Below are 15,901 nucleotides of genomic sequence, written 5' to 3'. Positions count from 1 at the left end.
CACAGAAACTGATGAGTGACCCACTGCTTTCCTAATTTCATTGTCAAAGGCTTAAAGAAAGGTCTAGCCTCTCATTCACCTGTCGCACCAACAACACTACTTTCTTCAGAACTTAACTCCCCCTCTAAGGTGTTTAAAACTGAAAAGGTGGCTCCAGTGTCAACTAAAAATTCAATTTTCTGTTCTCCCAGGTTAGCTGTCACCAGAGGTTCTGCTGGGAGACTCCCCTCCGGTCCCCGTCAGATACTTTCACTCAACTTTCCTAAGAAAGGGGGAACTTGCTGAGATTGTGCGGTCGAAATTGGGATCACTTGTGACCTTGTAGGTCTCAGTGTTACTGATTTGTCATTGATTTGTTATTAGTTAGAATTAATCATATTTAGTTTTAACATTTTAGCAAAATCATATGTATGTTGTATTTTATATATTTAACCACCAACCAGTGTCTGCTGTGAAATCCCCTGTATAGCCCCGTATCAAGGCCGGAGAAATTGGCTAAAATCATCTAGTAGGAACATTTAGAACTTAGAGAACAAGATAAAGAAATACCTGACAACGGGGTGGTGTAAGAGTTGTCAGTACGTTACCTGACAACGGCCTGTTTGGAACGCAGCGGCCGATCCCCAAGGATAGAATGTGCGGTACAAGGCTCCTGGAAGGTCCCTGGCTAGAGCCGTTAGAGATAACCACATAGCTACTGTCAAAAAGGGTGGATTGCACCTGTTGCCGTAACATCGATGAAGAAATCATAAAGTCTAGACGAACTTTGCTTCATTATAATACCAAAACACACCTCCTGGTCAAAAGCTACCCGCCTCCAAGACTTACCACGCCTCGGAGAGACCTTCACTGCGCCTGCGTAAAGGACATTTACATATGCTAATGATTTCCCGGAAGTTTAATGAATATGTATAACTTTTCTTGGAAATCTAATGAATATGCATCAATAAGTCTTAATATAAGGTGTTTTGTTTTGGTGACAGGTGTGCGTGGTTTGTGAGAGGACTCGCCCGCGCACCCGGCCGTCAATAAAGAAGCGTCTGCTTATCTACACTAAATTGGAGTTGATAAGTTCTTCATTCCGAGCTTTTCGGTAACAGTTTTTGGTGACCCAGATGGGACCTCGCTGAGAGAGACCGGAGGAGTCGGGGACCGATCGGTTCCTGCTGGCACCGAGGATTTCTCGGGGATACCCATCGATCCCCGATCCATAAGGCTCTTTGCGACGTCCCCTGGATTTTGGTAAGACACTTCTTTTAAATATTAAGGATAGTGGGTTAGAGTCCCACCGGTATTGTTTGGGGTTGGAGTCCCCCCGAGTGGGTTAGAGTCCCACCGGTATCGTCTGCCTGTCAGACGTGGCGAAAGCTGCGCAAGGTTGGACAAAAGGATCCTGAAGGAAGTGGAAGCCTAGGCGTCTGCCCGTAAGACATAAGCGAAAGCTATTGCTGGGTTGGACAATTTGGGAGTGGGAAGGAGTCCCACAACTTTTGAGGATTCTGGGTTAGAGTCCCAGCTTCAAAAGCATTTTGGAAATTTTGGGTTTGAGTCCCAGATTCTAAAAAAAAAAAAAAAAAAGAAAAAGAAAAAAAAATGGGTGGGGAGAAGTGAGATATATTGTGTACTTAGAAGTATCGTGAGTGTTGTAAGTGTGGGATGTGCAATTGAGTATGAAGTGAGTCTTGGCAACGATTGTAGTGTCTGTTATTGAGGTTGGAAGTTATAAAGAGTGAATATATTTGCTGGTTAATAATTTTGCCAGGGGATATTGGTTATGACTCTTGCTTAGGGAAGTTGGCTTTGTCTGTGCCCTGGGCAAGTAGGTGGACTCCATTACCTGGCAACAATTGTTATTTGTATTTATTTAATATTTGGTGTTTGATATATGTATTTGGTATTTGAAACTTAGTATTTGATACTTGGCATTTGATATTTGGTATTCAACATCTGATAATTGATTATTGATTTTTGATATTTGTTATATATTTAATAGATATTTGGTATTGGGTATAAACATAATGGCATTTGCCAAATTATTTAAGAGTAAGAATATGGGAAATTTGTCCACTGATGGAAAGATACCGAAAACATCTCCGTTGGGATGTTTGTTGGCACATTGAGGTGAATTGCATGATGATTTACGTAAAAATCAAATGATTGAATATTGTAATCATTGGTGGCCTCTGTATACATTGGAGGATCAGGAAAGGTGGCCCGTGAATGGGACACTGAATTATAACACCATTCTGCAGTTAATGTTGTTTTGTAGAAGAGAAGGGAAATGGAGTGAAGTACCTTATGTGAATTTATTCTCTTACTTAAGGCAGAGACAAGATTGGCAGAATGAGTGCAAGCTAGTTAGTAGAGACAATATGATGATGGCTATAACTTCTGACAATAAGAAAGAGAAGAAATGTTGTCTGGCATGTGATATTGCCCCCAAAGAGGATGAAAGGCCAGAGTTAGATATATCCCCTCCCAGGAAAGGAAGGAATTGGGGGCGAGAGCATAGGGAACAAATAGAAGAACCAGAAAGCAGTGGAATAGAGGATGCAGGGGAAGGACCATCTGAAGTTGTGATTCACACCCCCATTTCTCGAAGGACCCGACAGCAGGCACAAACAATAGCTCCCTTGCGGCAGGGAGTTGGTAACGATGGACCAGTGTATGTAAAGGTGCCCTTTTTGGTTGTGGACTTGATGGCTTGGAAGCAGGCAGCTGGAATATATAGAGAAAATCTTGAGAGAGTTGGCAGAGTAGTGGATACTATAATTAGAACGCAGAATCCAGACTGGAGTGATTTACAGGTGATCTTGGATCATTTGTTGGATGATACAGAAAAGCAGATGGTACTAAAAACTGGCAAAGCACAGGCAGAAGTGGCAGTATTGAGTGGGACAATAGGTGGAACATTAGAGCAGAATTTTCTGTCTGGGGATCCGCAGTGGGATCCAAATAACGTGGAACATAGAGAAAGGCTGAGTTGGTATCAGAAATAGATTTTATATGGAGTTAAACATGCTGTCTTTGAATTGGTCTAAATTATATGAGGTGAGGCAAGATAAGAATGAATCTCCCTCAGCGTTTCTGGAAAGATTGAAGGAAGCTGCCAGAAAATATACTGATTTAAGAGTAGAAACAGAGGCGGCTCAGATACAGTTGGCTTTGATTTTTATGGGATAGTCGGCACCAGACATAAGAAAGAAACTTCAGAAGCTGGAGGGAGAGGATTCAAGAAGCTTGAATAAAATGTTAGAGGCAACATGGAAAATATATAATAACAGGGAAAAAGAGGAAAGGAAAATTAGAGAAAATAGATTATTGGCCTTAATGACAGGAACAGCAGACAGAGGACGAGGTAGAGGAAGAGGACGAGGTGGCAGTGGACGGAGAGGATTTATGAATTTTAGCAATCGGAATTTTAACACCCCCTTAGGAGTGAATCAGTGTGCTTTGTGTCGGGAGGAAGGACATTGGAGAAAAGATTGTCCTAAAAATGTGCAGTGTTCAGGAGGAAATATTCGGAAAGAGGTAGCCAGAATGATGGTTTTGAATGAATGAAGAGGACCGGAGGGGAACCCTGCTAAGCCTCTGGTTATAATTAAGCTGGGAGAAAAAGAAGTTAAATTTCTAGTGGATACAGGAACGACATTTTCGGTATTAAATACTTGTAAAGGAAAAATTGGAACAAAACCAGCAAACATAGTAGGAGCAACAGGGAAAGAAGAAAACAGACCATTCCTGCAACCTCTGGATTTGAAATTTGGAAATAAAATAATTACACATGAATTTTTGTATGTACCAGAATGCCCGATACCCTTGTTAGGAAGGGATTTGTTATCTAAATTAAATGCACAAATTGTTTTTGAGGAAGGAGAACTCTTTTTGAAGATACCTGAGTCAAAAACAGGAGAAATTTTAATGATACAAGAAAAAGTGGAGGAGCAGGAAATTCCACCAGAAGTGGATTTTGCAGTGATCCCTACAGTGTCGGAAACAGATATTCCTGGTAAATCAAAATTAACAGCACCTGTAAAGATAGATCTAGAAAAAGATGCAGGAACAGTAAAAATTAAACAATACCCAATTAAACCAGAGGTCAGGCAGGAGTTAAAGAAATTGATTGACAAATTTTTGAAGTATAAAATTTTGGAGGAATGTGAATCTGAATATAATACTCCTATTTTACCAGTTAGAAAACCCTCGGGAGAATACAGGTTAGTGCAAGATTTGAGAGCAGTGAATCAAATAGCCAAAGACATATATCCTGTGGTTGCAAATCCTTATACATTGCTAACAGCGTTAAAGAAGACTCATCACTGGTTTACAGTGCTTGATTTAAAGGATGCTTTCTTTTGCATACCCTTGGAGAAGGAAAGCAGAAAGTTATTTGCTTTCGAATGGGAAAATCCACAAAGTGGGCGAAAGATGCAGCTGACATGGACAAGACTACCCCAAGGATTTAAAAATAGCCCGACAATTTTTGGAAACCAGCTGGCAAAAGAGCTTGAAATCTGGAAACAGGACAAACCAAGGCCTGAACATTTACCTCTACATTATGTGGATGACATATTGATTGCTACAGAAGAAAGATCTACCTGCATACAGCTGTTCGTTCATGAAAGACAACACCTGGCTCTTGGTGTGTTAACCCAGAAGATGGGGAGCTGGAAACGACCAGTCGGGTACTTCTCCAAACAACTGGACACAGTGAGTAAAGGGTGGCCAAATTGTCTTAGAGCAGTGGCTGCAACAGTGATGATCATACAAGAAGCTCGGAAATTGACTTTGGGAAAAACAATAACAGTCTATGTCCCACACATGGTGAAAACTGTTCTAGAACAAAAGGGGGGACACTGGCTATCTCCGAGCAGAATAATAAAGTACCAAGTAATATTAACTTAACAAGATGATGTAATTTTAAAAGCAACTAACCTGGCAAATCCAGCTGTGTTTTTAAGTTCCATACAGGAAGAAGGACAATTGGAACATGATTGCCTGGCTGCTATTATGTTTATTCCAGTCGTGAAGATTTGAAGGATGTACCATTGGAGCGACCGGACTGGGAACTGTATACAGATGGTAGCAGCTTTGTAGAGCAAGGAGTTCGATACGCTGGATATGTGGCAACAACAGATACCACAGTTATAGAAGCAAAAACATTGCCAAGTACCACCTCAGCTCAGAAAGCAGAACTTACTGCTTTAATTCAAGCTTTAGAACTAAGCGAGGAGAAGAAAGTAAATATTTGGACAGATTCAAAGTATGCTTTTGGAGTGGTACATGTCCATGCAGCATTGTGGAAAGAAAGAGGATTATTGTCCTCCCAGGGATCAAATATTAAACACCAAGATGAAATTTTACAATTATTACAAGCGGTTCAGAAACCAGATTAAGTAACAATCATGCACTGTAAAGCACATCAAAATGGAAACACAAAAGAAATTGCTGGAAATAATTTAGCCGACCGAACGGCAAGAAAGGTAGCAAAGGAACGAGCATTGTAAATGGCATTAATTCCCTCCAAAACAGTAACTCTCCCTAGGGAAGAACCAAAATACTCAGAGGAGGATGATAAGCTAGGTCAATTATTAAATGCTAAGAAAAACCTAGCCGGATGGTGGGTAACACCTAAAGGACAGGTAGTAGTTCCACCCTTTTTGATGAGAGAAATAATTCAAACAAAGCATCAGGAGTGTCACTGGGGAGCAGAGGCCTTAGTAACCTCCTTACAAAAAACAAGTAGTATCGCTCAGAATGTTAGGAATAGCTAAAATAATAACTGCAAAATGTGAAATATGTTTGAAAAATAATACAATAATCAAGAAAAAAGGTTCAAATAGGTCGAATAAAATCTGGTACAGAGCCTGGAGATTATTGGCAAATAGATTTTTCAGAACTACCTAAGCAGAATGGGTATCGGTACATCCTGGTGGAGGCTGATACTTTTACAGGATGGCCAGAAGCTTTTCCCTGTCGTTCCACACAAGCAAAGGAAGTAGTAAAATGGTTACTACGAGAAATAATTCCAAGGTTTGGCATTCCTATTGGAATTTTTTCTGACAGAAGTCCACACTTTGTTGCAGAAGTAGTCCAAAATGTTAGCAAAATTTTAGGTATCACATGGGATTTGCATACCCCATGGAGGCCACAATCCAGTGGGAAAGTAGAAAGAATGAATCAAACCTTAAAAAGGCAAATAAGCAAAATTTGTCAAGAGACTAATTTAAAATAGCCTCAAGCACTTCCATTGACATCATTACGAATCAGAGTACAGCCAAAGAGTAGAACCTCAGTCAGTCCTTATGAATTATTGTATGGGAAACCTTATGAATCTCCAGAACCAAACCCGAACATGCATGTAAAAAGAAAACAAGATGTATATAACTATTTGCTTTCCTTAGGAAAAACTTTGACTGTAATTCGGAGAGCAGTGGTGTGAAATAGACCATTATCCCTGGAAGTTCCGGTGCATGACTTACAACCAGGAGACTATGTCTATGTGAAAACGTGGACTTCCGAACCCCTGCAGGAACGTTGGAAAGGACCCTTCCAGATACTGTTAACCACCTTCACGGCTATTAAAATTGCAGAATCGGATGTTTGGATACACTACATTCAAGTGAAGAAGACACCTACTCCATGAAAAATTATTAGCCGGGATCCAAAGACTTTAAAACTGACTCTGAAACATGTCTAATTTTTCATATCTGTTTGTGCTTGTTCTTTTTATATTAGTTCGGCAGATAATGATGGTGGAAACCCGGACTGATTTAATGATTAGAAACAAAAGACGAGTAGAAACAGAACAATTGATTAACATTCCTGAAAAAAAAATGTCCAAAACAAATTTGATGTTAAGGTTAATTAAGAGATTTGCCAGCTTGCAAAATGTTACCCAAATTATTGCTTGTTTGCCGATACCAAGAACAGTGAGAAAATCTATTCCTTGAAGAATTTTAACTATAAATTTAACTACCCTGGAACATAGAAACAAAACCACCTATTGCAAACAAAGGCCAGTGACTAAATACAACCTAGCCATCAGTAGACGACAGAGGCAGTTCATTATGAAAAAAAAAGAAAATTTAGTATCTTGGTGGAGATGTGAAAAAATTTTATTATTGTAGTACTAAAGACCCAGCAATCGAAAGAATTCCTCTTTTAGCTGCAGCCTTAAAATATGGCTGCTTGTGTAGAAGATTCAAAAATGATCTCAAATTAACTGAAACTGTTTGAAAAGATATGTCAAAAGATTACTTAAGAAAAATTTTTAGTAGATGGAGATGAAATCTGAACTCTTGGTTACGGTCTATAATCAAAACTTTGTTTCTGTTACTAATTGTCTTTTTGATGATCATGCTACTATATGCTTGTCTAAAAAAAAACCAATTTATCAACAGAATTGTAATAAATCGCATGATCATGAGAGAAGTTCCAATTGTTCCACCAGAATATAGTCCACCACCAGTATATGCCGAAACAAATATTGACTCTCAGAATAATAATAAATACATGTTAGATAGATGATGTGAAAGTATTGAAATAATTTTCAACACTTTCAAAGGGGGGAAATGTTACTGATTTGTCTTTGATTTGTTATTAGTTAGAATTAATCATATTTAGTTTTAACATTTTAGCAAAATCATATGTATGTTGTATTTTATATATTTAACCACCAACCAGTGTCTGCTGTGAAATCCCCTGTATAGCCCCGTATCAAGGCTGGAGAAATTGGCTAAAATCATCTAGTAGGAACATTTAGAACTTAGAGAACAAGATAAAGAAATACCTGACAACGGGGTGGTGTAAGAGTTGTCAGTACGTTACCTGACAACGGCCTGTTTGGAACGCAGCGGCCGATCCCCAAGGATAGAATGTGCGGTACAAGGCTCCTGGAAGGTCCCCGGCTAGAGCCGTTAGAGATAACCACATAGCTACTGTCAAAAAGGACGGATTGCACCTGTTGCCGTAACATCGATGAAGAAATCATAAAGTCTAGACGAACTTTGCTTCATTATAATACCAAAACACACCTCCTGGTCAAAAGCTACCCGCCTCCAAGACTTACCACGCCTCGGAGAGACCTTCACTGCGCCTGCGTAAAGGACATTTACATATGCTAATGATTTCCCGGAAGTTTAATGAATATGTATAACTTTTCTTGGAAATCTAATGAATATGCATCAATAAGTCTTAATATAAGGTGTATTGTTTTGGTGACAGGTGTGCGTGGTTTGTGAGAGGACTTGCCCGCGCACCCGGACGTCAATAAAGAAGTGTCTGCTTATCTACACTAAATTGGTGTTGATAAGTTCTTCATTCCGAGCTTTTTGGTAACAAGACCACCAGAGGACTCCTGAAGACCACCAGAGACCTTCACTGCACCTGCGTAAAGGACATTTGCATATGCTAATAGTTTCCCGGAAAACTAATGAATATGTATAACATTTCTCAGAAATCTAGTGAATATGTATGTAGAACATGTACTTAACCTGCACAATTAGGCCTGACGGGGTGCATGATAGGTGGAGCGATCCCGCGTGCAGCCAGTGCTGCAATAAAGAATGCCTGCTTTCTAAAACCCCAAAATCGAGTCTCAGAGAGTTTCTTCGACCAGCTTTTTCGGTATCAGCAGCCCCAGTTCACAGCTGAACTAGTTCTAGGGGGGGGAAAACTGCTGTGCAACAGCAGGTGGCAGAGAGGAATAAGAACATGTGAAGGAAACAACCCTGCAGACACCAAGGCCAGAGGAGAAGGAGGGGGAGGAGGTGCTCCAGGCGCTGGAGCAGAGATTCCCCTGCAGCCTGTGGTGGTCCATGGTGGAGAGGATATCCACCTGCAGCCCATGGAGGACCCCACGCTGGAGCAGGTGGGTGCCCGAAGGAGGCTGTGACCCCACGGGGGACCCACACTGGAGCAGTCTGTGCCTGAAGGACTGCACCCCGTGGAAGGAACCCACGCTGGAGCAGTTCGTGGAGAACTGCAGCCCATGGGAAGGACCCACGCTGGAGACATTCATGGAGGACTGTCTCCCGTAGAAGGGACCCCACGCTGGAGCAGGGGAAGAGTGACGACTCCTGCCCCTGAGAAGGAAGGAGCGCCAGAGACAACATGCGATGAACTGAACCCAACCCCAATTCCCCGTCACCCTGCGCCGCTGCAGGAGAAGGAGGGAGAGAATTCGGGGGTGAAACTGTGACTGGGAAGAAGGGAGGGGCAGGAGGAAGGTGTTTTAAAATTTGGTTTTATTTCTCATTACCCTAATAGGGTTTGGCTGGCAATCAATTACATTAATTTACCCAGGTCAAGTCTGTTTTGCCCGTGATGGTAATTACTGAGTGAATTCCCATCAATCAAGACCACCAATATCCCTTTCCAGACCCCATGCATTGCCATCAGCTGCCTAAGTTCTCAAAGGAGACTCCTGGTCAGCCAAGCCACCCTTCTGCCCCTCTTGCTTGACTTGCGACACATTGCAATTGCCCGCTCCTGTGCCCTTAAGAAATGGCTCTTAAAAATTGACCGGCATTTATGGGCAACGATACCCTCGAAAGCAGATTCCCAGGGGACCTTGCTAACTAGCTCCTTGAGCAGCCTGAAGTCTGCTCTCCCAGAATCCAGGGGAGTAGCTCTGCGGACAGGGTTTCCCATATCACCAAAGATTGTAAACTCGACCATTTTCTGATCACTGTGGCCAAGACAGCCACCAATCATCACTTCACCCGCAAGACCCTCTCTGTGTACGAACAACAGGTCTAGGAGGGCACCCTTCCTAGTCGGCTCCCGTAGTACCCGTATCAAAGAGTTGTCTTCAACGTGGGCTTCAGGAATTTCCTGGGCCTGTTCGTGTCTGCTCTGTGACAGCCCCAGTTCACAGCTGGGAAGCTGAAGCCGCCCATAAGGACGACACAGGGCGACTGATCCAGAGATTTCCCGTGATTCCTGATAGATTCATACATTGGCGTCCTCGTCCTGGCTGGGTGCTCCATAGTAGACTCCGGCAAGGACATCCGCTTTATTAGCTTTTCCCCTAATCTTTACGCAGAGGCTCTCGACCACATTGTCCCCAGCTGCAAGCGCTGTACAGTCCAACCCCTCCTTTACATACAGCACTGCCCCTCCGCCTCGCCTGCCCTGCCTCTCTCTCCTGAAGAGCCTGGAAGGGTCCGTCACTGCACTCCGGCCACAGGACTCTTCCCAACAAGTGTCCTTAGGCCAGTGATGTCGTTGCTCTGGGACCGAGCCAAGGCCTCTAGCTCCTCCTGTCTCTTCCTCGCACCGCGCGCTTGAGCCTACAAACATTTCAAACGCGCTCCAGTGTCCTCGGCACATCGTGGAGCAGAGCGAAAGCTCCACGCACCGTTCCTCCAACATTGTCAGGCCATCGTTAGCTTATCAGTAATAAGCCTGATTTTACCCCTCCCCCCCTTCAAACCTAGTTTAAAGCTCCTTCAGTCAGCCCCACTCACTCATGAGCAAAAATACTTTTCCCCCATTGAGAACGGTGAATCTCGTCAGGCCCCAGCAGGCCTGGTGTCGCGTAGACCATCCCATGGTTGAAGAACCCCCAATTCTGGCAGTGACGCTAGCCTCGGAGCCAGGTGCCGATACGCTGCGTCCGCCTGTGTGTTTCGATGTCATTCCCTACAGCTGGGAGGACAGAGGAGAATACTACCTGTGCTCCTGATCCCTCTACCAATCTCCCCGAGGCCCTGAAGTCTCTTTTGACTTCGTTGGTACCCACATGAAAAAGCAAGAGCGGCTAATAATGAGGGCCGTACAAGGCTCGGAAGTTTCCTGGTAACGCCTTCAACCCGAGCCCCAGGGAGGCAGAAGTCCTCCCAAAAAGGCGGGTCTGGTCGGCAGACCAGGGCAGGAGTGAATGAATTCTTTACGTTGCTTTGCCTGGGCGTGTAGCTCGTGCTTTACTTACTGAACTGTCCTCTCTCAACCCGCAAGCTTTCCCACTTTTACCCTCCAGATTCTCTCCACCGTGCCACTGCGGGCAAGGCATTGAGTAGCTGCGTGATGATGCCAGGCTGCCTGCTGGCATTACCCCACAGCACCTGGGAAGCCAAAGCCCAGTGAATCACTGAGACCAGAGCCCACTGCACCAGCTCTTCTGCAAGACACTCCCCGACGCCGTGGCAGCTGAGCTGTCAGCACCCTATGCCCGCATTCCCCGACCCAGAGATGCACGGACACTCACGGACACAGCCTTTGTCCAAACAAGAGATTTATTGACATCTTTGCGCACGGTGGATCTCCCGGAGGGAATGGACTCTCTCAGAGAGGGAGGGCGGTCGCTGTCCGCGTGGTCACAGGCATCTCTGTCGCAAGGCTCCTTGCAATGGCCCCTTCGGCTGCATCGGGTCCCACTCCGCAGCATGTGCTTTTGCTCTGGCAGAATCCTGCGGCAGCGATTCCCACTGCCAATTGAGGAGCGTGTTCTCCGTGTCCGGCGTGCTCAGTTCCGCAGCACCAGCTCCTCAGGAAGTGTCTGGCATGGGTGCTTTCTCCATCCAGACTGCAGTGAACACACAGAGGCACATCAGCGCTGCCTTTCGCTTGGTCCCTGCACAGCTGGAGCTGCCAGGAAGAATTTCTGCGCCCATGTGAAATCGCCACCATGGCTGCGACTGTGAGGGGAAAGGAGGATGGACGTCGGCTTTGTAGCCGCCGTAGTCACCACTATCTGCCGCGCTGGGGAGGCTGCCTAGAGGAGCACGCTGACACTCTTGACAGAGGGCTGCTGTACAGGGATTTCCCTTTACTTTCTGTGTCCCGCATTCTTCCCTCTTTTTCCCTGTGGTATGAGGTGGTAGTCTGGTATGAGGTGGTAGTCTGCCATCAGCTGTGAGTCCCGCAAACACAGCTCTGTGCGTGAAGATCTCTTTCAGCGGCTGGAGACCAGCAGTCTCGTGAGCCGTCGTCGCAGATCCGTATACTCACGCATTGCCTCGGCGTGGGCGTCTGGATCGTGCACCAGGTGCTGGAAGAGGTTGAGTGGTTCGGCCGTTTGGAAGTCTGGGGGCAAGTTTATCTCCTCAGGCACCCTCTCGTTGCCTAAGAAGAAGTGGTCGAGGCGTTTCTCCTCCAGGCAGCAGAGCAGGTATTGCATGATATCCTCCATCCGCAGCACGAAATGCCTCCTGCGCCAGCCTGACAGGGGTATGGTGTTCAGGAGGTGCATCACAACTGTCTTCAAGGTATAGGTGGAAAAGCCTATGCCCACCAGGATGCGGGCGTAGGCCTGCAGGCATCTGAGGTGGAAGCTGTCATGCGGGACCTGCCCGGCCATATGCCTGAAGAACTTCGCCTCTGCCACAGCGTAGCTCTCTGGCCACGTCGTGCTTGGGGTGAAGAGGGCCTCTGTATTCTGGCTGCTCACAAAGATGTCCGAATTGCCTTGCTGCACCCCAAACATCATCTCAATAACGTGGGTTTTGTTGTTGCCTTCTGTCACCCGGAATTTGCAGAAGCGGATAGAGGGCAGCATGGTTAGACGCCATGTGGATGATTGAGGCAAAAACACCCAGGCTGCTTGCACCAGTTGATAGAACCAGCGGGCAGTTTTCTGCACATCTAGGTAGGAGCCAGTGCAGAGGGTGTGTAGGAGGCTGGGACCCTGATTCCTCCTAAGCTCCTCCACAGGGTGGTGCAGGAAGCACAGCATCTCTTGTGCCAGCTGCTCTCTCATGCAGGTGCACTCCAGCTCCACGCGGACGTAGGAGTACCATGCTGGCGTCTCCCCCCTGTTGCCCAGCTCCAGGTGGAAGGCGTGCCCACGGGGGGGCTTCAGGGGCACGAGCAGGCGGTAGATGATGTCTTCCTCGCGGGGACTCCAACCTTCGAACGCGCTGCCCAGCCCGATGGCAGGTTCCAGCACTGGGAAGAAACTATTTGACAAGAGCTGTCTGAAGACAAGGATGAAGTTGTCAATGAGGTCCTTTACCACCTGACAGTCCCTGGCTAGGTTCTGAACTGGCCACTGTATGTGCTCCGCAAATAACCTTCCCAGATCATTGTCACTGTCACTGTCATCATCTTCTTCCGCCTCCTCTTCCACCTGCTCCCTGTCACTGCTGGAGCTCTCCTCGTCACTGCTGCTGTCCACCTCATGGCTCCTTTTCCTGAGCCGACAGCAGAGCGCGAAGAGCAGGAGCAGGACTCCAGCAACGGCCCAGAACTGCCACTGCCGCAAGGCAGCAAAGAGCAGGGCTCCCCAGGCAAAGCCGCTCTGCTCCTGGGTCCTCTGCGCCAGCTGCTGCGTCCCCTGCTCCAGCTCCTGCAGCAGCCGAGTCATCACCCGGCTCAGATACTCCTTGCGCTGCTGCATGCGCTCGCGTGTGGCCTCATCCAGCTCATCACCGACCATCTGAGCGTTCCAGAGGATGCTTTGCACAAGCAGGGTGAAGAATTGTATGACAGCCATGGCCTGCAGGAGGAGGGAGAGAAGGGGTTCAGTGGGGCTGGGAGGGAGGGAGCTGGCGCCGGGGGGAGCAGGGGCGGGAGCCGCAGGGAGCTGGGGGCAGGTAGGAGAGGGGGCGAGGCAGCCGGGAGGCAGCAAGGCCTGCGCCCAGCCCCGGTGGCGGCGGCACCGTGCCCTGCCCAAGGTGTTCCCGCGAGCAGCTGGGCCCTCGATGCAGGCTGAGAACCCACCCCCCCGGGGGCCCTCGTCCAGCCCAGCCTCCCCCCGCCTGCGCACTCACCGCTTGCCCAGGCTGTACTGGGGCAGCGCTGCCACCTGGTGCCTTTTATACCCTACCCCCCCCCCCCCCCCATTGTGACTCGTCCCCTCTGATGTCACAGGTGCCAGAGCGCATCACAGGCACGCCCGCCGGCCAGCCCCGGCCTTCGGCCTCACCCCAGCTCAGCCACTCACAGCTGCCCTGCTGTACCGGTGAAGGCTGGGCTAGAGTTGGTTTTCTTCCCGGGAGCTTGCGTGCTGCTTTACGTTGGATTTCTTGCCGTCTGCCTGCCAACGGCAATCTCACAATCCCGGAACGTCCTGAATTGGAAGGGACCCCCGAGGGTTGTCGAGTTGAACCCCTGACTCCGCACGAGGCAACCTCAAATAGGTATCATAGAATGAGACTATGTGCAAATGCTTCTTGAATACCAACAGGCTTGGGGCCGTGACCCTTTCCGGGGAGGGGCTTGTTCCGCTGCTTGACCACCCTCTCGCTGAAGAACTTTTTCCTAATATCCAATCGGAACTGCCCTTGACGCAGCTTTAAGCCATTCCTTCACGTCTTATGTCACTGAGGCTCAGACAATGTAATTAAACATTTTAAAATCAACGTGTTTGTTCTTCAATCAAGATTGTCTAGAACTCCAAGAACATTAGTAAACCAGCGGTTCAATGATGTTAGGGGAAATTAATACTACACAACCAACATTAGTGTAAAAGGAACTAGGCCTTAAGCCTCATTGTTTTACAACTATTCATATTGGACATATAACTAATGATTAGAAATTGGTTTAGATATGATTAATAGAATGCGGGTGCTTATAAAACAATATCTATGAGCTGCTTAATTGTTCTGTGAGACTCCCTCTTCATGGCTGGCTTAAAATCCAGTCAAGCTGAATCAACAGAGGAAGGATCATATACATCTTAGCCGAAGACATGGGAGTAAGTGATTAACTTTAGAACAAGATAAATTAATGAAATAACCTGAGTAGTTTCTTTGGAAATTCATAGGTACCTTTGAAGCCTAAGAAGATAAGTGATGATGGTGACCGGAGACCTTCTGCCTATGACCACCAGTCTCAGAAGAACATGAGAATGGAGAATGGGGAATGGATGAGATAAGATGATGAATGATAACGATAGGAGAACAGAAAATCGGCTGGAAAATTACAGAGACTTTGGATTGGGACAATGGGTGGCCAAAGGGTATGTGAGGTTTGGAAACTTTTGGAAGTGCGCCATTCACTGCGGTGGTGGCCCAACTCGGAGTTGTTAATAAAGCAAACCTAGAGAAACCCGTGACTGAAAATCCTTTCACAATTAGAATGCTTAAGCTTTAGAAATAGTAACCCAACATGCTCATGTCACGGACGCTCACGGACGCAGCTCTTGTTCAAAGAAGTGGTTTATTGACATCTTGGCTGCTGCGGCTACGCCCACCCTCATAAAGAGTGTGGGGAGTTTCGTTAACGGGGGTACATTAGATGCTCTTCAGTGGTGATGCAGCTAGGGGTTTCTGGGGATCGGGAGTGTTTCTGACGGAGGGACCTGGGGACGATCAACCGATAACGTCCCGAGTAGCCTATCGGGCTGGGGGTGCGGAGCCCAAGGAGAGAGGAGAATCCGTTCCTGTTCGGGTAAAGGCATTGTCGGGGTTAACGGAGGGGGTGCAAAAGGCCTCCTGTGTTGGGGTGATGTATGTTTGCGGGGGCCGGTCTCTTCTGTCAGGTGGCTGGAGGCAGGGCGAGAGGAAATGGCCTCACGTTGCGGCAGGGGAGATGGAGGTTAGATATTAGGAAACATTTCTTTACTGAGAGGGTTGTCAGACATTGGAATAGGCTGCCCAGGGAAGCGGCTGAGTCACCATCCCTGTGTTACCGAAAAGCTCGGAATGAAGAACTTATCAACACCAATTTAGTGTAGATAAGCAGACACTTCTTTATTGACGTCCAGGTGCGCAGGCGAGTCCTCTCACGAACCACGCACACCTGTCACCAAAACAATACACCTTATATTAGGACTTATTGATGCATATTAATTAGATTTCCAAGAAAAGTTATACATATTCGTTAAACTTCCGGGAAATCATTAGCATAGGTAAATGTCCTTTACGCAGGCGCACTGAAAGTCTCTGGTGGTCCTCAGGAGTCCTCTGGTGGTCTTTCATAGTCTTCCTCACTCGTCCGTTTCTTGACCTCTCAG

At 46.6% G+C, this 15,901-nt stretch overlaps 1 protein-coding gene across 2 annotated transcripts; it reads right to left on the bottom strand.

Annotated features, from left to right (window-relative positions):
* Window positions 1-11,899: 11,899 nt before the first annotated feature.
* LOC115337804 (inositol 1,4,5-trisphosphate receptor-interacting protein-like 1) lies at window positions 11,900-13,701 on the bottom strand. 2 transcript variants are annotated; one of them, XM_030006222.1, is made up of 3 exons: window positions 13,385-13,701; window positions 13,286-13,297; window positions 11,900-13,249 (listed from the first exon to the last, which is right to left on the bottom strand). In XM_030006222.1, the coding sequence occupies exons 1-3, from the start codon at window positions 13,436-13,438 to the stop codon at window positions 11,900-11,902; spliced, it is 1,416 nt and encodes a 471-aa protein (XP_029862082.1). In that variant the 5' UTR covers window positions 13,439-13,701. The 2 variants fall into 2 exon arrangements, with proteins under 2 accessions (XP_029862082.1, XP_029862072.1); XM_030006212.1 differs by having other exon boundaries at window positions 11,900-13,701.
* Window positions 13,702-15,901: the final 2,200 nt, after the last annotated feature.

This window comes from Aquila chrysaetos, chromosome 2 (assembly GCF_900496995.4).
Source record: "Aquila chrysaetos chrysaetos chromosome 2, bAquChr1.4, whole genome shotgun sequence".
NCBI lineage: Eukaryota > Metazoa > Chordata > Aves > Accipitriformes > Accipitridae > Aquila > Aquila chrysaetos.
This window is presented reverse-complemented; position numbering and strand designations above follow the sequence as displayed.

Coding starts and splice junctions, on each gene's coding strand:
- LOC115337804 (XM_030006212.1), bottom strand. CDS start 13,438: ATGGCTGTCATACAATTCTTCACCCTGCTTGTGCAAAGCATCCTCTGG.